The following is a 27,868-nucleotide window of genomic DNA, read 5'->3' as shown; positions in this document are numbered from 1 at the left end:
AAATGGGCAGGATCACTGCGCTCCCGACTGATTCCCGGCGTTCGTTTTCAGGGCCCCGGGACGAGGGAGAGGTCGCACGTATGATGGATTACGCGGCGGCTCCACACGATCAGATCGTTGGTCGTGGGCTGGTCGATGGGATTCATTTGGTTCTGGATTCTGGGGGACCTGGGGAGTGTCCGGTATCAGTGCTTGTGGGGCGTTCGGTATCGGTACCAGTGGAACAGTGGATTGTGCATTCGTCGGCGGAGTTGAGGGAAACTCAGGAGGGAATGGATGATCGGCACGACTAAAAACGACGACGGTGAGATCACAGGGTAGGCGTACTGAAAGAAACACGCACTTGCTAATGGAAGAAATGCCACGATACACTGCGTAAGGATCATTGCTATGTTGACCCATCCCACTTTCTACAACTGCACTCCCATGGTATACGTCTTGATACTTTGTCCCATCTGGCGGAGGAAAACTTGGAAGTACCAAACTAGGCGGCCGATCTTTCTCGTCCTCCGCGTGTCCACTCGCACCATCAGTTCCTGTAATCTTGCTGGTGCTTTTTCAAACAGCCAAATCGCAAACGAGGCAAGAAGGGCCAGCACGATGATACCACCAACGACTCCTCCGGCTATGGGGCCGATATGGGTACCGGAACTTCTCTGGGTGCTAGTGTTCAGTGTGGAAATGCTAGTCGTCATCGGTGGTGTTCGCTCAGGCTTATCTAGGGTGCCTTGAATTGACCCGCAACACATTGTATGACGAGCCAAAAATCTCACCTCCTACGAGCTTAGGCGATGGTGGCGTTAAATGTATCGTTATGCCGTTTGGGATTTATGAAAGCCCAAGCCGGTACGGCTGTTCCTTCGGGTATCGTTTCGTTGTAGCTGATGAAGGCGCGACATCAGCAGGGCCATCGCCCGGAATGATGACACAGCTTACACTCCGGGAGGGATGGGATGTGAAGCACAAAACAATGTCCAGGCCGAATAAGTTATGGTCTCCCGTCTCTGACATTGCCCACAAGCGGAGAATAGTGTGTACACGACCGAACTACAGCTACCTGCAAACCATCAATGCACAGCACTTCACGGGGGCGAGCATATTGGGCAACTTACAAGCATTCTGTGTGGAAGGATCGCCGGTTGGTCCGATATAATGATGGCCGGTGGGTAGAGGAAGAACGTTATACGCTGGGACGGGATGAGGAAGTGGCAGCTGGGTTGTGTTATTCGACTTACATGTACCGGAGCAGACAGACTGGAGGTAAGGCAGCGACCAGGCAGGGATTCTGTCTTCACGACGGGAGTCCATCAGTACACCTTGATCGGATTCAATGAAACGTTCGCGTAGCACCGTAGAGTGTTGTTGGCCTGGTTATGAGACGGGACAAACATTACCACGTTGCGACAGAAACGAGATGATCAGCACTCACCCAGTCCCAACCAGGGGTACATACCACGTTGCTCTGCCACAAGTGATTTATTACTCTACTAATGATATGATAGCATTCCGACACCTACGAACTGCGCAAATGCTGATAGCGCCGATAGGATAAGCCATAGAGCTAGTCTCGATCCCCCGAAACCCGTTGTGAACATTGGCGGAGGACGCAAAGGAGAACAGCAGACCGCTTGGCTGAAGCTCCTAATCAGCGAAGGGGAATCATATCTATATACCATTTGAGCCGCCTAGGGTGCCGGAAGGGGGGAACAAATCGGTGTTCCACAGTGAAATAAGTTCGCATCAAATCGCCAGTATTGGAAGAGGAAACTCCAAATCCCATCACCAAGCACTTCTCGAATTACAAGATGTGATCACGTGAACTTCTTAGTGCGGAGTTGGCCGAACACATCATTCTGCCGATTCAATGGGTTGATGTCGACGGGCGCTCCAGTCTAAATTCGTGAGGCGCTTATTCCATTACCCCGCCACTCGACCCGGACGTGCTGGTCACAATGTCTAAGTTTAGAGCCCCCCTGCTGCAAGCCGAAGCTGACCTGAGAAAGGCTCATGTGTGTCATTCAATTGGCTTCCAACTTGGTTGAGAAACTGTCAACGCTGATGCTTACTCATACATGACGGATCGCCCATGCTTGATCCGGGGAATGCGTAGGAGCGAGAGATCAAGGCAGATGCTCTGAAAGATGTCGGCGATCCTATCTTGGTTAAAGGGAAAGTTATTCGTATGATCGTTCGTGATCAAGATGCTTGGACAACCGAAAGCACGGCTATCGTAAGAAGGATAAATCTTCAGGTAATTACAACTATTTCCCTAGCTATGCGCCATATATTCGCTACTATTCTAAGACAGGGGAAACGCTACAAATCTACCGGGGTCACTCAGCTCCCGTTACTTGCCTTGCATTCTACACGGTTGAGCGGGGTGGGAAGACGTCTGAACTACTTATCACGGGCTCGTGGGATAAGGTCAGCCTCTTTCCCTTCGTTGAGCGTCAGTATAATCTGATCCATTCAATCAATAGACAATTAGAATTTGGGACACAGAAGTCAGTGCAGGCCTATGACCTGTCTTTCTCTCATCTAACTGGCGCAAAGACTAAGGAATGTGTATCCACAACGGACGCTCACGATGATTTCTTGAAATCGATATGCGTCATTCCTTCATTGCGTTTAGTGGCCTCTGGCGCATCGGACAAAAGCATTCGAATGTGGTGAGCCCTACGCACCACCCACATTCTTTATCCGGTGTTATTGATGTGGTTGACTTTACTAGGGATCTCTCCGTGCTTTCTTCCAGCCCCGCATCCCAGCTGCTTCACGTCGGGACGTTCACAGGCCACACACGACCCGTGGAGTGCCTGTCCGTGGACGGAGCCCCACGGTTCGCTGCCGAAGAAGAATACGCAACGATCACTGAAAATCTCCGGCTTTACTCTGCAGACAGCATGGGTGTTATTAAAATTTGGTCCCTAGATATTTCGACGAGGGCTTCTGGCGCCCTTTCAATACGAGGCAATGTCGTAAGAGAGAATAAAGCCCATAGAACGGGGATCAATGACATGGTGGTATCGAATGGCCAAATCTGGACAGGTCCGTAATCAGTCCATCACGGCGAGTTGCCCAAAAATGCCTATCCGTCTGAAATGGGCACCGATATCGTAGGATCAACTGATTATAGTGTTATTATCCAAGGCAACTGCAGTACGGATGACGAACCTTCCCCCACAGTTGAAGTCATGAGCCCCAAAACAATCACTCACCCCTCCCTCGTCCGTGCTGTCTTACCGCTCCCGCTCGTTCACGTCGACGAACCGTACCTCATCTCAGGGTCGGCGGACAAAATCTTCGTTTGGGACATCACTTCCGTCAATCAGAAACACGGCGTTATTGAGAAAGTTGTTGAATTGGACGCTCATTCTCATGATGTTACCGCGATCGAATTCTGGGAGCAAGCCCCAAAAGGAAAATCGGGAATCAGTGAAATTTGGATCGTTACTGCGGGTTTGGATTGCATGGTTCGCCGCTGGCGCCTTAAGGGTATGTGCATACACGTTCTTGATGGCTCTGTGTAGACTCGCCGATGTAATCTTACTTCATCAAGATATCCTGAACGGGACATATCAGCGCCAAGTGGATGCAGCCTTGAAGCTTGATAAATCGAGGAGAACACCACCAAGCGCAACAATTACAGAAGAGGAAGAGCGAGAACTGGAGGAACTAATGAGCTCGGACGATTGAGTGTATCTTCTGATCTCATGGTGGCTAGATCAGCTCGCAGGGTGTCAAGCGTAGACTCACCCCCCCCCCCCACAAGTGCCGTAATCAATGCATCTGACGACTCTGGCAGTGTTTTCGATTGGCCCAACTAACAACTGCGTTGCGTTTCCCTTGTGGATGTCCACGAGTAGCCTAAGCATCCAACCAGTGAAAGTACGCGAAGCGTATAGTGATCCTTCCAAGTCGCCGGAATTCCTTCGGTCATCGCTAGCCAGCTCTGTTTAGTCCGAAATGACTGTCATTGATGATAGATTGCGTTCCATCCCCACACATGAAGTCCTACCACCTTGGGTCTCCTCTGGGCTACTACTCCTGTGATACGTAACATGTCCGTTCTGGCAGTTAGCAATTGCATTTGTGGAAGGTTCGGATTCAACCTGACAAATTCTCACGATGGCGCTCGACTTTCCATAACTGAACAAAAGGCCTCCTTTGCACTCTGCGTCTCCGTGCATCTTGTACACCGAAAGTTCCTCCCCCTTGTTGTTACCTGTCATGTATACGCGGACATCTCAAGCGAAAGATCGATGATCTCCGCTCAGCGATAACCCCGATCGCCGTAGATGCTACCGCTAGCACTCTCCTTTAAAGAGCGCAACCGGAGATGAAGTTAGTGCTGTTCTTGGTCGCGAGTTTGTGGTACGTAGAATCCCTAGGAGAGTAAAAAGGAAATCACTGGTTTTGCGCAAGGCACATGGTAGACGCTGTGGTTGAGGTAGCTGTCGGTATCGAATCCTATGGCTGATCGGGTGGGGCAAGACCATGGGTGGAGAGTGTCACTGAGCCCAAAGACGCGTAGTACTCTATAGCATCACTATCGAATCGATCGAAGGTTCAAAGTAGATGAACGATCTTTCATTTTCTTGCTCGAGAGACTCAGGATGGATCGATAGCTTGGGGGAGAGTTCTTGGCGAAGTGTTGGGGTTATCGTAGGTAAGCTTTCCCCCTATAACACCGCCTCGTAGCTATTCTGATTGTTGGGTCACGCCCCTGAGGATGAATCTGTGTACTAGGGACGATGTTACATGGCATTTCCGGTGCCGGCAAGACTTCCATTGCACTCGCAGAGGGTACGAGAGGGTGCTCACGGTGTCGAATCTCTTTGGATGGGGTAAATGGTTACGGCCCAATTACCTATTAAGTTGCATGATTGAGCTCTCTAGCAAACCATGGACCGGTTCACCGTTGTTCCATTGACTCAGCTCCTCAAAGGCCCAGCTCTATTCGGCAGCCCCATTCTCAACACAATTCAAGAAGCTGGTGGCTTCCCTTTCCTCTGCCTCTTAGCCGCCCAGTGGCGACTATCGTTGAGGTTTCGACGCTCAGTCGAATGCGAGAAAGAGACGTTCAATCCCTTGCCGGCGTTCTTCGGGAAGAAGCGTCCAAAATACTGCCATCCATAGGACTCTGCGTCGCATACTTTGTTTGGACCACCACCGCCTTACCCCTCATGGGGGTAACCGTGAGGGTCCCATGGAACGCTGGTGCAAGTTTTCGTCGGGAGAATGATGAACCTCCCGTATACAAGATCGTAGCACAAGTTTGATTGGGATGATGGGGAATTTGTGCCCGGCTATCCAATTGTGATGGGAGCAATCTGTATCGCACAACTATCACCGTCCGTCGCGACTTGGGATACCATTTTTTCGCCTCTCCTGGAGTCTGATAGTTGACATGGGTTGACCAAACTCGCTCCCCGCCTTTCAGGGGTTGGGGGTCCTCACATACTGATTCGCGCCTTCCTAGTCACGGAAAGATTGATGTAGAATATCAGTCCTGCCGCGACTTGGTTGTAGGTCAAATCAATCCTCAATCAGCCGATCCCTGTCAGGTACGGAGCGAGAGAGAATGTTGTCCCGTCGATGACGTTCTGAATATAGAGATTCAGAACTCCTCACTAGTGCACAGCTAAAATTTAGGCAGAGGGATTATACATCATTGGGAACTTCTCGTTTACTCTATAATGGGCGTAGGGCGGAGTGAAAAATCAGATGCACTGCCATGCATCCCTCCGAATAAGTAACCCAGCACTTCGTTACACAAGCTAACGCACCGCTCGTCGCCTCAATGGAGTTCAGGGGCCACTGCAAGTGCTCTATGAGCCTGTTTGCGCCTTAGTCAGCGCGCCAAGCTGATCAGCTCAGTGCGTCACTCCTAAACATCCGGACAAGCGAGAAGTGCTTTTACGCATGATCAGAATGGAGGTTCGAATTTCGGTCCTGAAAGTGCAACGTTCACAACGCTTTCTATGCAAAAAACCACAATGTGCGCGTTCGCCGCATCAATCCCCTAGCTTTGATATGGGCTTAATTCGTGGATCTTTGATTGACGCAACTGACACGACCAATTCGGCCTTTATTGATTCAGATAACGGGAATATTACTCTGACGTGTACAGTCTAAAGTGGCTCACAAAGAAAATTTTGGATTGGGCCTACGCCTAGTGAGCTAACCGACCGTAACATAGAGACAATCTTTGGTGCTCTACTAGGCAGGTTACCCCAGCCTCTATTAGTATAGTGGTCTACCGACAACGCACCCAAAAGGTACCACCGCGAGGACCATATTTCAGAAATCACACACCAGCAGCTCCGCCCTTTCATGTATCGATGGTCCTCTGATGTACGCTACGACGGGATAGCCGATTCCCATGTCATCTCGAGGCGCAGGTAATAAATCAGGTCCACCACCACCTGATGGCTAGAAGCGAGTCGAGCGTCACACCGTCAACTATTGCTCAATACGGAAGTGAGACATTCGATCGGCACCTCTCCACCATGCAAACGCGCTCGGTGATTTGGCTCCCCATGACAGTACATCTGGTGTTGTAAGAGGGGAATCCTAATAAGGCAATCCGCTAACTCAGCGGCTTCAACTCGCGATCGACCACTTTTACTGACGATTTTTACCACGTCCGTGCGTATTTATACATACACAAAATGTCCGCAAGCGCCGTACACAAGCGCTGCCTAATAAAGGAGTTACTGGAATTATCTGGGGATTTCCTACAACAATCCAGAGCAATCCGGAAGGTTCCGGTCGGTGACTTGCATTTACTTTGGAATTTATGTTTCACGTATGTACAGTGCAAAGTCTAGTGGCGATTCTTTCTCTTGCCATGAGCACGCAGTATCCGGAAGAGCATTCGATGGTATGATAAACCAACGACTTGTGCACGTGGATAAGGCGACATGAGTACTACATGAGTACGGCTTTGGCTGCACATCAAGAAGGCTTCTGGAGTGCGACGTTCGCCCACAAGAAACCTCACATTCACTCGGCGGACGTAACCTCATTTGGACGATTCCTTAGACTACAGAGAGCCGCCAGGTCGTTGTGACTCTATAGCGCTCTTGTTAAATACATATCCTTTTAGGAAGATAACCACTGCTCTGGCGTGAAATTTAGCGATGGAGTGCGTTACACAAATCGAAGATAACAGTATATTCGCGCTTTGTATTCCGCTATTATTACAAAGAAAGGTAATCAGTAGACCACAGCTCAAATAAACACAAATATTCGCATGTAAAAAATTTAGCAGGAATACACCAGGTTGAAATTGGAATGGGATAAGATACGACGACATGTGAGAGAACAAGGGGAATCAGTGGACTGTCATGGTACAAGGGAGAACATGAAAATGAGTTATAGTGCATGCGTGCTGTACCGTGTATATGCATTCAAGTGGAAAAACTTTCATGCTTGCATTACCAGAAACAGGGGACAAAGATGCTCCGAGCGCCATAAATACCTCCTCAAATCTTCCTACGTTTCACGCGGTTTTTTTTGAGCGGTGAGGGAGGGGCAAGATCACGCCGTTCAGGCAAGTTGGGGCCTCTGAGAGAACCATCTATTGATGGGGCTATCAAGTCTGACTTGCGCTTCAATCGGGGCGATCGAGAATGAACAGCAGAAGGCGATGAAGGGGGGTGGCTGGGGGTCGATGCTATAGTTGTAGCCTTGGGTGGAGGGGAAATTGGAGGATCTTGCAGAGCATTTCCAAGTTCAGGAAGGATCGCAACCTGCTGCGCGATTGATTCTGCATCTTGAGCGGTATATTGCGAACTGTCGAATGAACTCCCTTCTGACGCTGCTGTTGTGATCTGATCAAACAACGAATCAATGTCTACCGAAGGCACCTTCCCCTCGCCTTGAACGTCATCAACACTCCCTTTCGTGGGTGTCGTTGAATCATTGGACGCGGGCACGTGGGCTGCAGTGTCGAAAGGCACCGCAAACGGATCACCATTCTCAGTAGCTTCGATATCGCCGTTGGTGAAGATATCCATGCTTGGAGGTGAGGTGTCACCAAATGATGAGGCATTCATACCCAGCGTCTCCATGAATGATTCCAGGTTCATCTGGAGGTTATCCACGTCGGCTTCGACTTCTTGGGCATTTTGATATACTTTTCGAAGACCGTCAGTAGCGGCACTCAGGGCAGGGCTTGCGCTAGCATTTGCGTAGTAAAGCTCGCTGTTAGGGTCACCGGGCTCTATGAACCGGTTAGCGAAATTTTCAACGGGGGATGACGAAGTGTTGAAGTAATCGGATGTGTGGAAGTCGTGCGCATGACTACTGAGATCATCATGAGGATATTCTAGAGACGAGGGCTGGTATTGGCCAAAGGATGAATCTCCGCCATTGTATTGTGGCAATTGAGAAAGAGTGGCGAGAAGGCGTTGTGGAGATGAAGATGAATTGAGGATGGAGGCCAAGGAAGCACGGAAAGCGAGATCATTATCATTAGGGTCATCTTTTGGTGTGTTCTCAGTCGGCTGAGGCGTTAGGGGTTGGATGGGCGTGCTAAGTCCTCGAGTTGGCGTGCGACGGGCAACTTGATTCGGTGACGTCACTGGACGTGTTACGCTTTCTGTCGAAGGCGACGTGAGCTCTTCCACCACACGTGGGGGGGATGCAGTATCATTAGCAACAATGTCAAGTGGGCTATTCGCTTCAGTAAACCGGTCTGAAGAAGACAGAAGGACATCAGGAAAACCGCTCCTTAATCCCAGGGGAGATGAACAACTTACTGCTGTCGGAAAACGCAGGGCTCACCGTGTCCTGAGAGAAGTGTGGCGAAAAACTGGGCGATTTGCTTGCCGGCGTTTGACTATTGCCAATCATCAACAGCCCTTTGTGGCGAGGCCCTGGGCTGCGATGCACAGCTCCCGAGTTCCCTCCCCCTGAGCGAGATGAGCCGCCATGCGATGAAGGGTTCCCAAACACGCTGGCAAGGAACTTGAGAATCCTCTCTATCGTATCCTGCTGCTTTTTGTGCCGTTCCTGGGCTGCCAGAGTCTCTTGCCAAAGGGAATGGTTCGAAACTTGAAGTGCCTGTAGTTCCGAAGTAATGTTTGCTTGATGCATCTTGATTGAGGAAAGCTCTCCCGCAAGCGTTTGAAGCGCCAATGGACCAGCATTAGCGATATTTGCAGTAACATTACCCACGGCGCCTAATGCAGTGTCCCCGCCAGGTCCTGCGTTTGCGCCATCGATAGGAGTTTGGTTATTGCTCGCAGAGGGCCCTTTCTTCCTTTGGATGTTCTCCAGCAGATCCGGTCGATCTCGCTGGAAGTTAGGCTCGGTGAATTGCCACAGCTCAGTCTCGGTCTCATTCTTAAGAACGCCTTGCTGAAGCTGGGGCACTTTATGAAAACCGTACATGTTCAGCTGACGGACGAAGGACGCAAAATTCCCATGCTTGAAAAAACGTGGTAGGACTTCACGACCAAGCTTCTCATGATTTGGAACTATGGAGCATACGTGAATGGTTGACGGCTGAGTGGGTGTGTCTTGTGTGTGCATCGTGGAGGCGGGAAACTCACCCAAGAAAGATTCCCCTTCGTCTGCCCATCTGATAAGGTCATCAGTCTCGGGGTCAGTGACCATGCTGTAGAGTTTGTTAAGGAACGCAGGCACATTCGTCCTGGTGCGAGAGGGGAGTGCTGGTCCATTTGTCCTCGTGAGAGCAAGGCTGTCACTCATATTCGAATAACCCCACTGCGTAGGATGTTGCGCTGAAGAGGGGCGCTTGGATCGATTCACTTAGTTATCCTCGATGGACCGTCCAGTACGAAGATGCAATGCAATGCCCGGCGGTGACAATTGAATATGAATCGGCAGCTTCCGCCCCCCCAGGTCCATTTCCCCGGTTCCTTGCTGGGACATGCCTGAATCAATCTCTCCCCTTCAGCACCGTTGAGGACCTAGTTTACTCGTTTTTTGCACTATAGTGCTGGTTTTTTTTGGACGCTTCTTGGCATTGTTTATGTTTTAGACTGCCGCTCGATCATATTCTGCTCGTTGCGTTCTGCAGACACATAGCATGCAAACCGGTCCCAATTCCAGCGAGGTCTCCATAAACCCCAATAATTTGAAAATTTCTACGGTGAAAACTAGCCATGAGTTACCAGGCGCGGAGGAACCATCGCTCCTGGCCTATACCAACTCCCCCATCACCACTTCTGTGGATAACTTGGTGTTTCCGATTCCACCGACCCGCACTACTCACCCATACGCACCCAGAGCCCCAGAAAATATTCCTCTATTAGGTCCGGCAATTCATCGTCCGACAACTAATCCGAATGGTAGTGTTGGAGCCAATGCCGGCCACAGAGCACTTCTAAATACCCTCGCTATGGCAGCACATTCTAAGGTGCATGGGCCGCACCCTGGTCCGGGGACTATTCATGGTCGTACTTCTCAGGATTTGCTTTCCAGCGAAGGGCCAGTTCCGATCAAGTTTGACGTTACACCACATAAGTCTCCTATCATACGCCAGTCCAGTGCCCCCCTCGGTTCTGCTTCGAGTAGCCCTCGCCACATAACCCACCTCCAACCCTCCCCTTCGATGCCCTCTAATGACAAGCCGCTGGAAAGAACGGATTTTTCACCGACTGTCCAAACGACCAGGCCTCGTTCACGCTCTTTTTCGGCCATCATTACTGCAATTGAGACGCCTAGGTGTGTTTTTCTTGTCTTCGTTTATCGCAATTCACATTCAATGGTTGGTAGCTATTCTCCTATTGGCAGCTTGTCCCCTGGATTCTTTGAGCATACGAATTCCGTATATCATTCGCATTCATTACCCGCCACACCAAAGCCTGAGGAGCATGAAGCAACTTTCTCAAAATCTACGGCCTCATTCCACGACTCTTCCGCTAAGCCTCTCCCGACACCAAAGTTGCCGAGAAAGCTGTCCAAGCCCACTCCCTTGAATATCACGGCAAGACGAGCCGACTCAGATGACGCGAAGGGACCTGAGCCGGTGTTATCACCTTCATTACAAACCTGGGCAGGCCCTTTGCAGCCCCAGGGCCCTTCTTCAGCTCCAGTAACTGCCCTTGCTTTCGGGCAGTCTGACAGGCCTCTGGATAAACCACGATCCGTGTCGAGCCTCAGGAGGCAAACAAATCGGAGTACTACCGCCTCAGCAGAGCTGAATGTAATCGAGACTGAATCAGCAAGTTCATACCGCGACGATATTCTGGAAGACTACGGTGTCAAACTGAATCCGCATCCCCAGCACCATGATATCTATCCCGTGGATGGCTCCCTTCCATCTGCAACGGCCTCGTCTTCGGGATACCCGTCGTCTCCAAAGTCCCACAATTCACGCACGCAATCCCTCCAATCCAAACTCTCCATGTCGGGTATGCGCCACGGCTCACACACATCCCGTCGCCGAGCCGAACAAGGGCCTAGTCGGATGGACGATGATGACATGTCTGAAGAAGAAGTTGTCGAAGTTGATGACATGGAGTTCACCCTCATACGGCCAACTCTTATCCGTCATCCACCTCCACACCAAGATGAGGAACAGGAACTGATGCATCAACAATCCCCCCTAGTTGACCGTGAAGGCTTCCTCGCTCCTCAAGATTCTGGGACAATTGATCGTGATAGTTCGCGCTCCTATAGTCCAAGCTTGTCTCCCATGTCTCCAACTTCCCCACCGCCAATGTCTCCCTTCCAAGGGTCCTTCCCTCCTTCTCTGATGCCTTCATCCTCAAGCAGTACTACGCGGGAGCCTGCCATCACGATTGCTACCTCGCCAGTCAATGCAAAGTATAGGGAATTGCACAGGCAGCTCGAGTCCAAGTGGTTGTCTGCCATGAACAGCACACCCAGTGCGGAAGCGAAGAAGAGCAGGAAGATCCGGAAGCTCGTCCTTGATGGCATTCCTGCTTCTGTGAGGGGTGTTGTTTGGTAAGCTTCAGGACCTATTTTGATGGCGCTCTTACTCATGCCTCGAATGAATCATTAGGTTGTATCTGACCGACTCAAAAGGGCGTCGGATGCCTGGTTTGTATGAAAAACTTTGTATGCGTGGGAAGGTTGCTGCTTCAGATGAGATATGGATGGATATCCAAAGGTTATTCCATTCCTGCATGCTGATCGAAGTGAATGCATCTTAATTATTCCCTGACAGTCACTTTTCCGGGCATATTCACTTGTGTGATCCCGATGGTCCTTTGATGTCCTTGTTGCAAGCCTATTTTTGTATGGTGCCAGACACGGAGTATAATTACAGTGAGTTTCACCGTCGTTTGCCCTGTCGTAGTTAACGCGTTCGCCTTGCAGGCTTATCCCTGGTAGCCGGTCATGTACTTCTCCAAACTCCGGAAGAGGATGCATTTTGGACATTCGTTGCTTTAATGGATAATCATCTCCGTGGTTATTTCTCATCTGTAGCACGACTGTTGGAAATTGATTCCCTGCTGTTCGAGAAAGCGCTTAACACCTATGACAAGAGCATCGCCGTTCGGTTATTTGTGAGAGTTTTCCTATTCAATTTATGAGACTCTTACCCTTAATCCAAACAGAATACACTCCAAGTTTCCCCACTGGAGCTTTGTCGAAATTGGTGCGAGCGGTATTGTCTCATCCCCCAAATTCTCTAACAGCTCTATCTTCTCCAGGTTTCCCAGTTTATTTTCTGTCACTCTTCCCTCCTCACACTTAAATCGGACCTGGGACGTGATTATGTTATTTGAAAGTCAGTTGTTGCACAGCTATGCGTCGCATTTCATTTAGTGAAGATTGATGGAAACGTCACTTATAGCCGCGCCGATCCTTTTCAGGATAGGTCTGGCGATCATATCCTTCGCCCAGCCTTATATCATGAATCCTGCTCGATGCCGCACAGGTGCGGAGGCGCTTGCATATTTAAGTCAGCCACCTGCAGAGATCTTTCCTCCAGATCCTGATCAAATTGTGCAAACCGCAATGTCTGTTAAACTCAAGGAGGACGAGTTGCGCAAGATGCGTTCAAAGGTGGAACACGAAGTGCGTAAACGATCAGTGTTGCCCAGGACAGCAACCTTCCGATAGTCAATCCATTGTTGTGGGCTTTCCTGACTAAGTTGTTCGTTCCCTGTCTATCATTTCTTCGACTCTTTTGGTTTTGGTGTGTTTGGCTCTGACCTTAGTGGACTTATTGTTCCCACTAAACCTATACCCACAGCATCTATCCTTCTGCTTGTCTTAATATCATGTCAGCATTTTTTATTGGCCTCAGATTTTGTGCTTCGTAGATACCGTGGACGTCTCAACAATTCATTGTTCCCTCACCCGTATGATGCCCTCGTTGAGTCCCCTATTAACCCAAGGCGGTTATTTCCTTTCTGACTGAGAATATGACGTCCGGTCCACGGCAGTGATCAGGACACAAGTAGCACTACAAATCACTCTACCGGTTGATTTAGACTACTATAACAGATGCATCGAATTGCCAATTGGCGGCTGACGCAAGGTCAAGCCCCAAATACAATTAACACAGAAGCGATACCGCTGTGCCACCAAACGCGGATCTCGGTTGCAGTGGAAGACCCGTTATTGTGACGTACTTTATCCAGTAAGCACTTTACCCAGACGCATTTCTTGCGCGCCATGTCTTTGAATTCCTACCACTTGTTGTTGATTGCACGGGCATACGCGAGACCAACCGACGAAAGAATCCTTGCATAGCGTAAAACCGTTTCACTCACGAGAATGTCGAGTGAACCATACGTTGATCTTGTGGTCCGCGGATTTCTCCTTGGCCACATCATCAGCAAGTTGTATCAACATGTCACAAATTTGGCCCCAAGGTTGCTTTCCTCCTTTTACTTCCATGAGACCCCGGCTTCTGCTAGGGAGAATTCTGTCTTCATAGCCTTTGATAACTTACGCTGAAAGTGAGAAGGAATTCATCCGTACGTTGCATTTGTGTGGTCAGATCGGCGACGTAATCAGGATAATCGACGGGCCAGTACTTTTGAATGCGAAAATGGTCCAGGGAACAGAAGGCCTATTTCGAAAAGGATATCAACGCCGTCATGGCGCGACAACAGATAAGTCAAGTGGGTGACAGAGAAAACCAGTTTTATCACAAAACTTCATCTGTGCCCCATTGACGCCCGTGCACTCCGCTTCCCTCTGGTAGGTTCCCATGACTGATATTGGTAAAGATTGAGTAGATGATTTGTTCGAAGCGCCGAACAATTGCAGTAACGCCCGGTTTGGATTCATCGCCACGGAGTTTTTCACTTCCTTTTAGCAGGAGGAGTAGCGGAACGAGCGGCGGAACAAGTATCGAAAAGAACATCATCATCGGCGTGCTTTATCTGCTCTGTCGAAGAGATTAGGGGTAATTGGCATTGGCATTAAAAAGCAATGACGCGAGAGACTCTGAGGTCAGCACTCACGGAAATCTACGGGCCCAAGCTAGACTCCTCCCAATTTTTTTTGAACCACAACAGTCTCACGGGCGGCAGAGCGGCAAATTGACACCAGAGGAGAAGGCGAGAGCGATGCCCGCATTACGAACCACAGCAATGTAAACCAGTCACAAAGTGTTATCCGGGCATAGCTCGCATTTGCCAAGGTGATATGAATGGCAACAAAGAATAAGACAGCGTACGCAGGATGGTCGCCACATTGTAAATGACGTGTGCCACAGATACGCAGGAATGGAGAGGGAGAGGCTTCTGAGGAACCTCGCTAGTAATGGTGGTAAGAAAGAGGTAGCATTCTTCTTGTCCCATTCTCCAGGGGTCAGAGTCGAATTTTGGCTGGAGCGTTGTGGAAGTTGTTGCCTCCGCTGGCGTCGGGGCCGGAGCAGTGGTCTGCGCTGTAGCGGTAGGAGGAGCTTGGGTGGCAGCAGCCTGAGTTTGTGTCGATGCAGTAGTAGTGGAATTGGGATCTTGGGGCTCCACAACCTCCCAGAATTTTTGATCCTTAAGATAGCTCCCACGCGGTCAGACCACAAAAGGCAGTTCTTCCCATTGTCAAGTTTCTCGACTCCGACTCCTTTCATTGGTAGAGTCCATGGTTGCTGGCCACCTGCCTATCCATGGTTCACGTCGGGAGAGATTGCTCTGGGCTCGAAATATTCACTATACGTAGGAACTCAGCCCGATCAAAGTAGAGAACTGTAACTCTTTACCCGTACGTACGAACTTTCACAATCAAGTACAGTAAGTTATATGAACGAACACAAAGCATGAAGAAAAGGGTATCACCTCAGTCTCAAAGTAAAAAACTGAGCATACTCCAAAAATTGTACTGTACTTCCATATACTTCACATCAATACCGTGTTAAAGAAACTAATTGAAAATAAGCGTTGTCAGCTATAGGCAGGACTCCAGCCTATGTCAGCTATGGTAATTCCCAACAGCACATACTTCTGTCGACAAGCACTTCGTGTTGCTATATCTGAACTTTCCGGGAGAGTGATTACTTAGTATGCACGGCTGCTACCTTAGAACACCAATACAGCAATGGCTCAGTTGGGATGGCTGTAGACTCTTAAGATGTAATTGTCGATGTGAACACAAGTGAATACAGAGATGCGGAAAGTAGTGTGCATGTCATAGCTTGTTTATCCAACAGTTATATATGTTGTACATATTTTACTAGCACAGTTGGCGTATGGTGTCTGGGCCGAGCTTTGTTGGCTTGGAATGTCTCAGAAGGAGGAATGTCCCGGTTCGAGTATATGGATCGGATGTGTAGCTTTCGAAGTTCTCGTTAGGGTGTATGAATCTCGTTCTCTGAACACGCTCTTTAGGTCCTATTTGCATGCCCCTCTGTGGGACCTCATTCATGGCTGACTAGGCTGGCTGACAAGGGATAACGCAGTCAGCCATAGACAAGTATATTCGGTGAATGCAGGTCGGATGGATATTTACAAGAGCAGTTTACAGGGGTTGCACAAAGGGGCAAAACGCGGCCAAAATTGTGACGGGAAGCTATAAAGGGTGCACTGAACCACGTCGTGACTCATACGTGCTTAGGCGGTCCCTATACAGAGAAAAGGATTGGGCGCAGTCTCATAAGCAAAGTGCGGATCGATTGAGATCCCGATCCAACTTACCAGCGCCCATACAGTAGCTGACACGCCAGCATCGGTGAAGACACCAAGAGCGTATAATAGCCGGTTATTGAATTTGAGGTTAGCAGCCGACCTCGTCTCAACCGTTCTGGATCGGACGGGGGTCAGAGTGAGCTACGACGATAATGAAGATGTGCGACTGACATAAAGACGTTGTTGCCACCACCGACTTTTCCGAAGCCATTCAGTTGCACGTAACCGTACTTTCGATCGCTCACGAACTCTATGGCCTGTCGAACATCTATACATTTCAACCTCAGTCATGTTTTGGGATACGAAAACTAGGAGTATGACCGACCTAGCCTGAATACATTTTCCTTATCAATGTACCCTTGGTCTCCTCCGATGCCAGGAAGGACTTTGGCAAGGAGCGATCCATTCGGATTCGTCCAGTTCCCTCTGTGGGTCCAAGACACTCAGCAACTCTAGCGCGATGGGTATGGGTATCCCAAAACATACCCGAGTGTCTTGACATTAATTCTACGCCCCTCGGAAGCGTCGATAGGATGAGGTTGATCCATCTCGTAATGGAAGTTCACGTAGCCCCAATGTTCATTCGGGAGGATTGGCGGAACCGCTGGAGAGTTATCCCTCGGGATAGAGGGTTGCAAAACCAGAGCCTGGTTAATCTCCAATGGTGAGTGGGCGGTGGAGATGACTCCGATGTAAGCAAGAACTTGTAGAAGTGCAGCGAAGACCATGCTGTTTGGTGAGGACAGTCAACATGCTCGGCTGGCTTAAATATGTTTGTGTGGATGTTCTCCGAAGGTTGCGAGCGAGTACCCTTCAAAGAACAATTGCAGGGCAGAATCGTAGAATTATTCTCGTCGAGAATCTGATTCTCCTGATGCCACCGCAAAGGGCCTCCACTGCAACCGCCTGCATGCAACCAATATCACCCATTCATTGGGTGCGGCGGGGTTGCCAGTTGAATTGGTCCTGACAGCTGCGAGTTTCTACTATATATAAAGAGCGCGGACACGCTCCACGAATCGCGAACGCCGATTGGTTGGAGCGAGGTCTCACACACTCTCATTGGATGAAGGCGCTTACTTCAGCTCCCATTTGGGATGCACTCGCTTAGTTCATCGCCCCTTTAGGGCTCTTCCTCACCCATTTTGGTTCTGCTTGCTTAGATCATCACCGATTTGGGATCCGGTCGCTTAAGTCATCCAGCCAGCTAGCTTATCTCATCTCCGGAGTTTCCTGACCGGCCCACATGCGTCATCTATCTCATCGATGCGCACTTCTTCACATGCCGCTCCAACCTCTTCACCTGATCTGTTGTCTAGAGTGCGACATCGCAATGATGCGACTATCGATCCTGATTGACGACGACAAGCCCAGCATGGCTAATGTTGTACACTCTGCACTGCTACCTTGAGTCTAACATGGCGAACACACTCCACATCCGTTTGTAAACCGTGCCCATTCTTCGTAACGTTGTACGCTCCCGGAGTACTACACAATTCAAAGGTTTCGCGGAGTGTGAAACATGATGATAAAAGAAACCCCATGTACCCACCTTTTTACGACTGTCTGAGTCGTCGTTGAGGGGCGAGACTCTCATCTGATGTGAGGTCATGTCAAGCCCTGAAAGTGCGCTCTAAAGCCATGGAATGATATAGGTATATACCACGGATGCGAGACAAGTGAACACAACCGGAATGACGCTGGGTGCCCGGCTAGCCAATGAGAGAGCAAGAACGTGCTTCAATGCACTGTTAAGACTCTGTACATTGAACGATTCCAGGGGGTTGTGTCGTCGCAATCATTGGGTAAGTGTGTCGACCAAGGTATAACCTGGTCGTTACGTGACGTGTCAAATGAAAGAAAACACAGTCAAAGTGTCAATGAGCACGGGTGTCACTAATCCAATAGTAGTTGGATGGAAGGTAAAAAACTTGGCCGCATTCATCGTGAACAAATCGATGTCAAAACATACCACTTAGCCGAAAGAAAGCCGATCTGTTCTGAACACGCACAGGAGACTCTCCAACACCGATGAAAGTCAATCGAATTCCATCTCGGATCCGTCATAACTCGAGGTCAAGGCTAAAACCTTAAATCCAATCAGAGAGCGAGAAAACGGTGGTCCAGCTGAAAAAAAGAACACAGCCATAGGTTCGCCTGTTCTTGTAATTACAGCAAGGTGTAAAAACATTGACGCGCCCAATTTGGATGAATGTCCGTGCAGGTCATGTGATGGTCATGTGATTATCCATAAATGGCAAAAAATAAATGATGATCGACTTGCAGTTTCCTAAATAGGATTGATCACATGACCTGATCGACCATTCATCGAAACCTGTTGCGCCATTTGTTTTGCACCTTGTTGTAATCTGTTGAATTGTTACTGAAAAAGTTTTTCCGAGAGTGCACGGCCTATCGCAGCAAGTGCCCAAGATATGTAGTTCAATAGATAGAGCAACTTGCTCTTGTGCCCGCCCCAAATTGGACACAAGCGCATTCAACAATGTCCTCTGAGCATGCGCGGTTCCCTCTCACGTTAGGAACCATATATTGATCGTGCCAGAAGCACGTTAGTGAAACCAGCCACATATGTAGCTTTGTTCTGGACTTCCTTCGCTTCTTACAGACATTTGAACACATACATCGATGAATCTTGCGTCTTGCTATTTCCGGCCAAAGTCAAATGCCTGCCCTCACAGCTAATGGACTACATCGCACGAGATCTGTCGCCTTTATCTTTATTTGACCAAATGGTATTGGGTTTTGTGTCGTGGGTAGTCAAAGTCCCTATTTGGTGTACTTCATAAGGGATGGTGATGAAGACGTTGATCATTCCTCGATAGCCTGAATGGCCGCCACCCTTAACATGCGACACACATTTTGAGAAAACGTGTTCCAATCCTACTGTGACGTGACAATATTAGTACGCTCTCCAAACCTTGGACCTTCGAGGTGGATTGCCTAACGCTTTTGATCAATTTCTTCCCACAGTGTTGCAAAACATTCGTCAAGTGATTGACAATTACACGAGTGCAAGGGCAGTCGGGATGTAGAGTGTGCCAAGCTGAGAGCTCGTGTTCGGGATACAGACTTTTGCGCTAATCATTCCTTTTCTGATCAGGAGAGCGCAGTCGACCGTCTTGACACAGAATTCGAAGGGGATCCTTCTGCATCATCTCCTCGACATGGAAGAAAGAACCAACCGAAAACGCGAGGGAGAAGAGGTGGGAGATCCATAACGCAGTCCATTGCATGCCACAGATGCTGGTCTGTTCATCCACACCGTGTCTGAAGAAGTCCTCTGTGACTCCATCACTATCATGGTGCTTGAAAGTTCAGGTGGAGGGATGATCAAAGAAGCTCTCACGGTAATTAACCTCCCTTCCATTACCGCTCCATTTCGCCGACACCGTACCGATATACCGTGCATTGTTTCTGGCCCTCCATCCCCTCATCGCGATTCATGAGGTGATGGTTGCAGTCACTTCCCAGTTCTCCTTCAACTTAGAACAGCGGCATGCATTCCATATCATAGTTAATCATGCATCACCGCCTTATGCTCAATGTGGATGGGGGTGCAAGGGCAAGTTAATTAGAGCAATCGACTGCTTTCTGGTTCTTTGAATCAGGTGCGACGGTTGTGCATTTACAGGGGCAGCAGCACAGAACATCGACGGTTGCACATTGCATTCCACCCTCAATTTGTCTTAGCTGGTCCAGACGAAGTCAAATGGGTCTCAAAGTCGTGCTGAGCTGATTCAGTTTGGGTGTGGAGTGGAACACTTGTTCATCGATGAAGTTTCGATGATTGGGTGTGAGCCATTGGCTGACATCAGTGCAAGCCTTATCGCTCGCGAAAGATGCTTTCGTGGTATCAGCATGATTTTGGCTGGCAATTTCTGCCAACTCTCGCCTCCTAACGAACGGCAGATATGAATGCATTGATGACGAGTTTTTTTTTTTTTTTCAAAAAAAAGGATTGCGGGAGCTAGCTTGTCCCCAATAAGACTTAGGCAACCGGCCTATTGTTGAGATCGAAGTCGGGACCGGACGAAAATTTTACAATTGGATTGTAAACATCCGCCGGATTGATGGTGACGGACGGTCAAAACGAATTTCATTACGCATCAGGGTGCAAGCGCTGGGGACCCTAGAGCTTTAGAGAAATATCTTTCATCAATCGAAACACTGCGCGTCGTCAGGATCGTGTGGGGTGGAGTAATTGCCGTGGGAAAGCCGAGCGAGCGTTGCTCCGAAAGTAGCAGAAAGATGGTGTTTGCAACGCGTTCAAAGTTGGGCTGCGACGTTGATTGGCACTGAGTGATGTTAAAACCCGCCGTCGGACAACGAAAAAAAGATGATTGGCCAATTTTTCTAAGCTAAGGGGGGGACAGGAGAGGGAATAACTGAGGATCAGAGTAGTGGTTGACCAAATGCGATTCGGTAATCGACGCCACATCCGCAGATCCCCGAAACCGAGGACCGAGGCAACGGAGCAGACTAAATTTCTTCAATCCTAGGCACTCCTAGTGTCATCTGCTTTATGTAGTAAAGGCTGGGGTTCCTGCCCTACCCTTATCACCACATTGCAGGCACAAACATGCATGGTGTTGAACGGAATACCAGACTGTCCCTTCAGTCCTCGAAAAGTTCTTTCACGAGGACAAGGGGTCAGAATGACGGGCATCAGATAGAAACTTCGTTCTCCGAGCGATTCCACGGTGAAGTTCAAGATGTGGCGGATAAGCAAGGGAATGAGGGGCCCAATGACAATTGCAGGGGCTTGATGCCTCTCGGAAACGTTGCACCGGTATTGTTCATTGGGCGAGATTGGGTCCAATGATCGAGGCATCGGGGGAATAAACCAGATCCAGATCTACCGCCAATGACAGCTGCAGGAACCTCTTACCTTGCTGCCATTCGATCCAGTTGCTTTCTGTCCGTTTCCCACACGGAAGCCAGAAATACAGGGCGTTAAAAACACCTCGTTCTTTCATATTTGAGGTTGCCCAAACGGACAACCCCTCATTCTGCGGCTTGAATCAACATGTCTCCAACGTACGGTGTTCTGAAAACCTTCTACGATTTCATTATCATAGGAGGTATGTCTTAATGCTACCGGAATCGGACCTAGCGTTCATGGTACATATAGCTGGCAACGCTGGCTCGGTCGTTGCGACGCGTCTATCGGAGAATCGTAATTTCAACGTCCTCGTACTTGAAGCTGGTATACAGTAGGTTGACCAGTATTGGCGGGAATTGTACTCTCAATTTCCAAATAGGGTGCCAAACTCTCCAGGATGGAGTGTTCCCATACTTGCCGCGCAACCAGGTCTTACACAGTACATATGGCCATTCCAGAGCGTACCTCAAGCAGGGCTCATCGACAACAAAACCGTCTCAGTGCTCAGGGGAAAAGTAACTGGCGGGTCGACAAATGTGAGTGCACGATTTTTACCAATTTCCATTGGGCTCGATTATGCTGAATATTTTGATGTAGGCCAACTTCATGACCTATACCCGTGGGTCGTTCGAAGAATATGACCGAATCGCAAATATCACAGGCGATGAGCGCTGGTCATGGAATAAGATCCTCCCATTTTCCCAAAAGGTTTGAACCTGTTGGATTCGGGCCTTTGTTTGGAACTAAGCTCGTTTGACTTTACTACTGTAGTCCGAAACGCTCGTGCCTCCCACCAGTGGTCGTGACTTCCCTGGAGATTATGATCCCAATCTGTATGGAGACACAGGTCCTATACTCCTCTCCCCTCCAAATGACGGAAGTTCAATCTACGAAAGGATTAAACAAGGTACGCCTCGCCTCGGTCAAATTTGTGTCGTATGGATGTTCATACCAGTATTCGACAGCCGCGCAACAGAACCCGAACTTTGGTTGGAACTCAGATGTTAATTCTGGGAAGCCTCTCGGTATAGGCAGAACGATTGCAACCATAGGGACAGGAGTCAGAAGTAGTGCAAACAACTACCTCGAAGCGGCTGGGGCCCGAGGGAACCTGCGTGTAGTAACGAATGCCCAAGTTACCAGGTTATTGTTCTCCGAGGGTGAGGACGAAGAACCTGTTATCACTGGTGTTGAGTTTGCCCAAAGTCCAAATGGCAAGTATTTCTTGGATTACGTCAGGGGATGATTTAGTGAATTGCCGCATAACTTCCAGGCCAAAGGTTCATCGTCAGGGCTTCCAAAGATGTCATCCTTTCTGCTGGATCTATAAACTCTGCCAAGCTCCTTCTGCTTTCAGGCGTTGGTCCAAAAGAGGACCTCGATAAATTGGGTATCAAAGTGGTTAAAGACCACCCTGAAGTGGCAAGAACTTGCAGGACCACCCATTAATTTTGAATAATGTAAGTTCTGCAAGCCTGAGCTCTGGTTTCTGGACAAAATAGGCGTTTCCTGACACTTGGGGGAAAAAAAGTGGTATGTCAAATCCAACGAAACAAATGACGATCTCTTCCGTCAACCTCTGAGCGACTGGGCTAAACAACAAGCGCTACTGTACGAGACAAACAAAACCGGTAGGTCACCTCTGACCAGGCTGCCCCCCAGCACCGCACACTAAGCTATCCGTTTAGGTGGTTGGTCAGACACGGTCGGTCAGGTCATTGGGGCCCTCCGTTTGCCAGAAGATGATCCCGTCTTGGAGAAAGCTGGCGATGCTTCCGCAGGTTCAAACACAGCGCATTTTGAAATATTTTTCAATTACGGATTCGCGAATCTACGCGTTTCCCGTCCCGAAAATGGGAGTTTCATGACTATCGTGACAGCTGTCTTGTCTCCGAGCTCTAGGGGGAGCGTAAAACTGAACTCAACCAATCCTTTTGACGATCCACTAATCGATCCTGAACTCTTCAAAGAGGACATCGATCTTCACATCGCTCTGACTTGTAAGTGCACTCCACAGCACGTGTCCGCGAAGCTGAGTGTCTGATCATTCCATAGCCGTGAAGCGCGCACGGGAGTTCGCGTCTGCAGATGCTGTCAAGGGTTTCTTTATCGAGGAGTTTGGCGAATTAGCTAAAGCGAAAACGGATGACGAGATTAAACATTATATTCGCAACAATACCGGTACGTTTGCGGTACGGGTTCTGTGATTCGGGATGCTGGATTTCTACATTTTTCACCTTGCAGTTGTCTATCGGCATCCTGCTTGTACGTGCTGATTGATGGGATAGTGAATGGTGGATTTCATTCATTTATCTTTTATCAGGTACTCTTTCCCTTTCCGCCTGGAACAGCACCAAGGGCGTTGTCAACCCTGATTTGACCGTGAAGGGTATCAAGGGCCTCCGCGTCGTCGATTCTAGCATTTTCGTATGTTAATTTCTTTATACCTTATTGGGTCACGTTGCTTAGGAGGGCTGCGATGTTGTTATAGCCACATATACCTGCGTCCCATCCTCAGGCAGTAGTCTATGCAATCGCAGAGCGCGCTGCGGACATTATTGCAGATGATCACAGACAAGCCCAGACGGGTGGATTCTTGTTTGTCGAAGCTATCCGCAAACTGTTAGAGGGGTTCGCTTTCGCATTTTTCGAATAATGTTTTGGCTGCTCCCTTGTACCTGATGCACGCTTAGCGCTAGGCTGCATCTGTTGTGTGAGTTCCCCACGCTGAGCCTCTGCGCCTGGGAAGCATATCATGTGGTATTGGCTTCTCCATCACCATTGTGCTCCGGCCTAGCTGCCTTTTCCTTTCTTGACCGCCCCCATTTCTCTGTACTAGTATCCTCTATTTCTTGTAACAAGTTGCATGATATGCACCACTGTGGGAAGTAACCCCAGTAATTGGTAATGGTTAGCCCGGTACCAGCCTGCTAGGTAGTCCCTTACTAGTTGATGGGCCAACTGCCATCGGAAAGGTCGGAGAAGCAGAACTGAATGCAGGTGCAGACGAGGCGATGACCTGAGGCAAGGCTGAGGTGGTATCCTTAATGAAAGTACGCAACAGAAAGGGTATGGGCCTACGAGGAAGTGTAAACGATCTTGATAGAAGTCGCAGTAAAGTTTACTATATACACCATCGAGGCTGGGAAAGGAGGGACATCGGGCTATATAGCACAGGGGAATCACTCTATGAGTATGTGTGAAATGTCCATATGACAATATATCATCAGCTTTCTGGTGTCTGCGTGGCGAGTAGAATGAATCATAACGTGTGGAAGACAACCACCGTTGTGATTACTGGTATATGTCTTCTCGAGTGTGGTAGTTACGATCGGCCAGTGATTTTGCAAGTGAATCTATGGTGAGCTAAAATTTGTGCTGTCCGATTGAGCCCGCGCGCATCCTTAGTAATGGAAATACTCACTTTCTTGTGTAGCTTTTCTGCCCCGATCAAAGCTCTTTGCGCGAAGCGGCAAGTTCATAATTGAGCCACGCATCATGAAAGTCGCTTTGCAATAATAACCACATTCTGGGAATGACCGCCCATGTGGTGATTTTGCTCAGGCAATTCTTTCACCATGACGCAGGGGAAGCGTGAGCACCTGATAGAGAAAAATAACTGCCTTAGGTCGTGCGTGCACTTGGGAATATGTGGGTAACTTTAAGACGTCCGGGTGTGCAAGCTGATGATCAGGCACCGATCTCTGACAAGTCCCTGCAGTGGTGTTCCTGAAGAATCAGTGGAACCTCTATGGGAGAAGTGTGAGCGATCCTTGACGGAGGTAGTTGATTAGCGTAGGGATGGGTTCACCAGCTAAATTTTTATTTGGACATGGTGTGCCGGCGTGTTGGAAATTAACCAATCCTCCTCCTGCGTATTGACGGATGCGATTAAGAGTCTTCTCAACGGAGAGTAGATTCCATTACTTGCACGTCACGTCTATAGGCCGGCAAGGTGGTTGTCTGGGGTCCATCCAATCGAAGGACCCACAGTTCAAGTAAGCAAGGGGCTTTCAAAGGCTGCAAAGATAGTAGGTTGGAACCACAACTCCGCGATAATCATACACGGGAGTTGACCTGCGGCATGAAATTATGAAGGATTCCAGATTCGTTAACGAGCTGAAATTAGACACAATCAATCTAGTAGGGACTGATGCTAGGCAACAGTCTTACAATTTTCATATTACGATAACAATGGATTCGGCCAATTCCGCTAACTCCCTCGGTTCCTGGCGCCTTCATTTGTCCACTCGTACCTGTTCACATTTCCTATATCAGAATAGATCCGTGCGGTTGACACTTCCAGGATCGGATGTCAATCCAAAATGCATTCATGCGCATCTTGGTCTTTGCGTGTTTCTATTTATACCGGACTGGGTCTCTGGGCCTCCCCTCACTCAGACACTGTTGGCAATGACCATTGATTTGGAGGAGACGGGGTTCCCCCAAACAGTCCAGGACGTCGAAAGTGTGTTTCTGGATGACTCCGTCCCCAACTTTCGGAAAGCACTTCAGAAGACTCGGCACCATGAAATTATCAAATTGACGATTTCTGGTACCTCTTGTATATTTGTCTCGCTCACTCCTACTTACCACCCTATTTGCAGCCAAGTTCCCTTATTCCTTCTTTTCCCCCATTCCTGCGTATGGGTGGTATTTGTGGACGACCTGGACAAATGTCGTCTGCGTTGCATACGCCTCCGATATTCGTATGCCACGCTATTCCTTCATCCTTCATACTCCCTTGGCTAAATGCGTGCGATGTCCGGATAGGATTCATCGATTGGTACAGATTGTTTTCTGCCTCGCTTCTTACATCCATAATTCTTTGGTTCCTTCTCCTCTGGTGTCAATTCGCCTCTCTGCCCCCCCTGCAACGGATCTACTGGTGGTGGTCGAGAAGTTCAATGGGAATGTTGGGCTCATAAACCTTCGTGAGTGCTGTCTTCAGGTCGTTTTGTTCTTCAATCCCTTACGTCAATGCCAGTTACGCCACAGCTCTTCAAGGGTCTACTCCCAGCACAAATTGCTGCCGCCGATGATGGTCTTTCTCTTCCTGAGCCGATAGAACCAGCCGGAAGCACTGCTCCTTTGGTTCGCGAGTTCAACCTTGATGTAGCCAAACTACTCCTCCAGATTTCGGCCGTCGTATACGAGCGAAGGAGCGATGCTATCTACGAGTCCGTCGCGAAAACTCATAGCGGTACATTCAAACGGGGGAAACTTGATGCAGATTTTCAACACTTCCGCGAAGCCATTGGTTCAACCTTTACTAAAATTGATGATGCCACCAAGTCGAAACTTGGATGGAACAAGCGTCGATGGGGTACGAATATTATCGAGGACTTCTGCAAAAGGACAGGACTTTCTTATGCGCCGATTAGCGAATTGAACTCTTCGACAAGTGTATGTATTTTTTTTTTCTTTTTCATTAACCTTGATTTAGTCCGTAATGATACTGATAACGCTACAGGCTTTCGCCTCTTTCTTCTGGAAAGGCGGAGGAAATTGGATCGTCGTGGCATTCAAAGGCACTGGTCCCATATTGACTTCCCCGATTACGTAACTGATCTGACATCACGATTGGTGCATGCGGATGAGGTCCTTCCAAAGTTCAAGCGTGAGGACCAGCTCCACAAAGGCTTTAGGGACCGAATTTGGCCTAATAATCTGGTAACTGATACTGAAATCCAAGGAAGAAAGAAATCTTGGGAGCAAATTAGTAGCTTGATCGTTAAACTTGCTGAGGATCTAGTCAAGCATCAACCCGCGGGTGACAAGATCAACGTGTGGTTCACTGGACATTCTCGTGAGTTGAAATGCCTTTTTCAATCTACGCAAAGGGAAATGCTAAACTGCCCGCCCGTGTGCTTTAAGTCGGTTGTGCATTAGCTGGTCTTGCGTATACCCGCGCGATCAACAACTTCGTGGAGGACTTTGGTAATGCTCCTATCGTGATTCGTGATGCATACGTATTTGGCTCTCCTGTTGTTGGTAATCGTTCTACGTCGCAACGGTTCAATCAGGTCATCAAAGGACAAAAGGAGATAAAGACTTTGTGGAGAGTCACGAATCACGACGATCTCGTCGCCACAGGGTGTGTGCCGCGTTTGTTTCTCTTCTTCATTGGCGAACACAGCGTCGTTTCTAACTGCGCTGCCTTTACTCTTACGACATGGATGTTTTGCTCTAGTGGTCCTCAACTCGGTGATAACCCTAATTTGCCGCTTACTCCGACGAACCCTGGTGGACTCGCTCATATCGGCGCAGAGATCCGGATGTTGGATTATGACAAGCCCTCTCATTTCGCTGGTACACTTTACGATGCGAACACTATCGTGAGGATCTGGAGTAAATTCACCGCGGAAGATTTGAAGGAACAGCGAGCGCAACAGCTCTTGCAGCATCCCGACTGGGAGAAGAGGGTGGGTTGGGGCAATTTTGTCCAGCAGATTCCATTGCTTGGGAGGCTCTTTGCCCATTCAGCAGGTTAGTTTGCCTTGCTCCTGAATGGCTTCTCTACACCTTGGACGCAGGCGCTGATCTTGTTTTCTGTTATCAGGTCTTTATTGGAATCAGCTGGCCGCTTTGGCTCCGATTCGCTGTGTGTGGGTGCAGGGCTGGGACCCCGTCGACCCGTTCTCCAAGCTTTATACCGAATCTATCAGTGGATGATCTTCCTTGTCCTAGAATTTCATGTAACCGAGATAGACACTTGGTGGCCTAAGTATGTGACCTGGTGGTCACGCAATGCATGTGGATGAGCCGAGAGGCCGGAGTACTCCTGCCTACTGTAGGATTCCGCGGGGCGTCAGAACCGAAATCATTTCACGTGATAACTAAATTGAAAATGGCTGATCACGTTGCAACAGTCCTG

General features: G+C 49.0%; 10 protein-coding genes across 10 annotated transcripts; 4 read left to right on the top strand and 6 right to left on the bottom strand.

Annotated features, from left to right (window-relative positions):
* Nucleotides 1-410: 410 nt before the first annotated feature.
* EI90DRAFT_3023293 (uncharacterized protein) lies at nt 411-1,595 on the bottom strand (the record flags this gene model as incomplete). The annotated part of the gene is made up of 6 exons (XM_039057862.1): nt 411-684; nt 937-1,057; nt 1,113-1,187; nt 1,236-1,367; nt 1,430-1,462; nt 1,514-1,595. 6 exons carry the CDS (start codon nt 1,593-1,595, stop codon nt 411-413), a joined length of 717 nt encoding a protein of 238 aa, XP_038907938.1.
* Nucleotides 1,596-2,113: 518 nt separating this feature from the next.
* Nucleotides 2,114-3,773, top strand: EI90DRAFT_2981456 (WD40-repeat-containing domain protein). Its single transcript, XM_039055987.1, has 7 exons — nt 2,114-2,251; nt 2,305-2,424; nt 2,481-2,504; nt 2,554-2,669; nt 2,732-3,048; nt 3,121-3,495; nt 3,560-3,773. Exons 1-7 carry the CDS (start codon nt 2,183-2,185, stop codon nt 3,694-3,696), a joined length of 1,158 nt encoding a protein of 385 aa, XP_038907937.1. The 5' UTR covers nt 2,114-2,182; the 3' UTR covers nt 3,697-3,773.
* A 4,809-nt stretch (nt 3,774-8,582) lies between these two features.
* Nucleotides 8,583-9,844, bottom strand: EI90DRAFT_858068 (uncharacterized protein). The gene is made up of 3 exons (XM_039068177.1): nt 9,564-9,844; nt 8,794-9,488; nt 8,583-8,682 (listed from the first exon to the last, which is right to left on the bottom strand). The coding sequence occupies exons 1-3, from the start codon at nt 9,721-9,723 to the stop codon at nt 8,674-8,676; spliced, it is 864 nt and encodes a 287-aa protein (XP_038907936.1). The 5' UTR covers nt 9,724-9,844; the 3' UTR covers nt 8,583-8,673.
* A 1,854-nt stretch (nt 9,845-11,698) lies between these two features.
* Nucleotides 11,699-13,071, top strand: EI90DRAFT_3147907 (rab-GTPase-TBC domain-containing protein; the record flags this gene model as incomplete). The annotated part of the gene is made up of 7 exons (XM_039065557.1): nt 11,699-11,946; nt 12,005-12,112; nt 12,170-12,270; nt 12,322-12,512; nt 12,564-12,604; nt 12,660-12,736; nt 12,803-13,071. The coding sequence occupies 7 exons, from the start codon at nt 11,699-11,701 to the stop codon at nt 13,069-13,071; spliced, it is 1,035 nt and encodes a 344-aa protein (XP_038907935.1).
* A 1,045-nt stretch (nt 13,072-14,116) lies between these two features.
* On the bottom strand, nt 14,117-14,526 carry EI90DRAFT_3294996 (uncharacterized protein; the record flags this gene model as incomplete). Its single annotated transcript, XM_039067452.1, has 2 exons — nt 14,427-14,526; nt 14,117-14,350 (listed from the first exon to the last, which is right to left on the bottom strand). A coding segment is annotated over exon 2 (216 nt), but the record flags the coding sequence as incomplete, so codon positions are not given.
* EI90DRAFT_857978 (uncharacterized protein) lies at nt 14,483-15,285 on the bottom strand. Its single transcript, XM_039068176.1, has one exon. The coding sequence runs from the start codon at nt 15,035-15,037 to the stop codon at nt 14,567-14,569; it is 471 nt and encodes a 156-aa protein (XP_038907933.1). The 5' UTR covers nt 15,038-15,285; the 3' UTR covers nt 14,483-14,566.
* Nucleotides 15,286-15,863: 578 nt separating this feature from the next.
* On the bottom strand, nt 15,864-17,068 carry EI90DRAFT_3294995 (uncharacterized protein). Its single transcript, XM_039067451.1, has 5 exons — nt 16,575-17,068; nt 16,414-16,514; nt 16,260-16,356; nt 16,098-16,203; nt 15,864-16,024 (listed from the first exon to the last, which is right to left on the bottom strand). The coding sequence occupies exons 1-5, from the start codon at nt 16,814-16,816 to the stop codon at nt 16,004-16,006; spliced, it is 567 nt and encodes a 188-aa protein (XP_038907932.1). The 5' UTR covers nt 16,817-17,068; the 3' UTR covers nt 15,864-16,003.
* Nucleotides 17,069-19,030: 1,962 nt separating this feature from the next.
* EI90DRAFT_3094905 (uncharacterized protein) lies at nt 19,031-19,768 on the bottom strand (the record flags this gene model as incomplete). The annotated part of the gene is made up of 1 exon (XM_039062501.1): nt 19,031-19,768. A coding segment is annotated over exon 1 (250 nt), but the record flags the coding sequence as incomplete, so codon positions are not given.
* A 1,367-nt stretch (nt 19,769-21,135) lies between these two features.
* On the top strand, nt 21,136-23,647 carry EI90DRAFT_3137775 (uncharacterized protein; the record flags this gene model as incomplete). The annotated part of the gene is made up of 14 exons (XM_039064869.1): nt 21,136-21,190; nt 21,241-21,322; nt 21,371-21,527; nt 21,589-21,699; nt 21,763-21,898; nt 21,957-22,209; nt 22,272-22,389; nt 22,428-22,451; nt 22,523-22,622; nt 22,680-22,991; nt 23,047-23,172; nt 23,236-23,256; nt 23,315-23,418; nt 23,483-23,647. 14 exons carry the CDS (start codon nt 21,136-21,138, stop codon nt 23,645-23,647), a joined length of 1,764 nt encoding a protein of 587 aa, XP_038907930.1.
* A 1,757-nt stretch (nt 23,648-25,404) lies between these two features.
* EI90DRAFT_3137774 (uncharacterized protein) lies at nt 25,405-27,666 on the top strand (the record flags this gene model as incomplete). Its single annotated transcript, XM_039064868.1, has 6 exons — nt 25,405-25,546; nt 25,599-25,925; nt 25,979-26,317; nt 26,438-26,800; nt 26,869-27,480; nt 27,554-27,666. The coding sequence occupies 6 exons, from the start codon at nt 25,405-25,407 to the stop codon at nt 27,664-27,666; spliced, it is 1,896 nt and encodes a 631-aa protein (XP_038907929.1).
* Nucleotides 27,667-27,868: the final 202 nt, after the last annotated feature.

The sequence above is a fragment of the Cantharellus anzutake genome (assembly GCF_015039405.1).
Source record: "Cantharellus anzutake strain C23 chromosome Unknown EI90scaffold_200, whole genome shotgun sequence".
NCBI lineage: Eukaryota > Fungi > Basidiomycota > Agaricomycetes > Cantharellales > Hydnaceae > Cantharellus > Cantharellus anzutake.
Note: the sequence above shows the minus strand (reverse complement) of the source record. Positions and strands in the feature narration are given on the sequence as shown.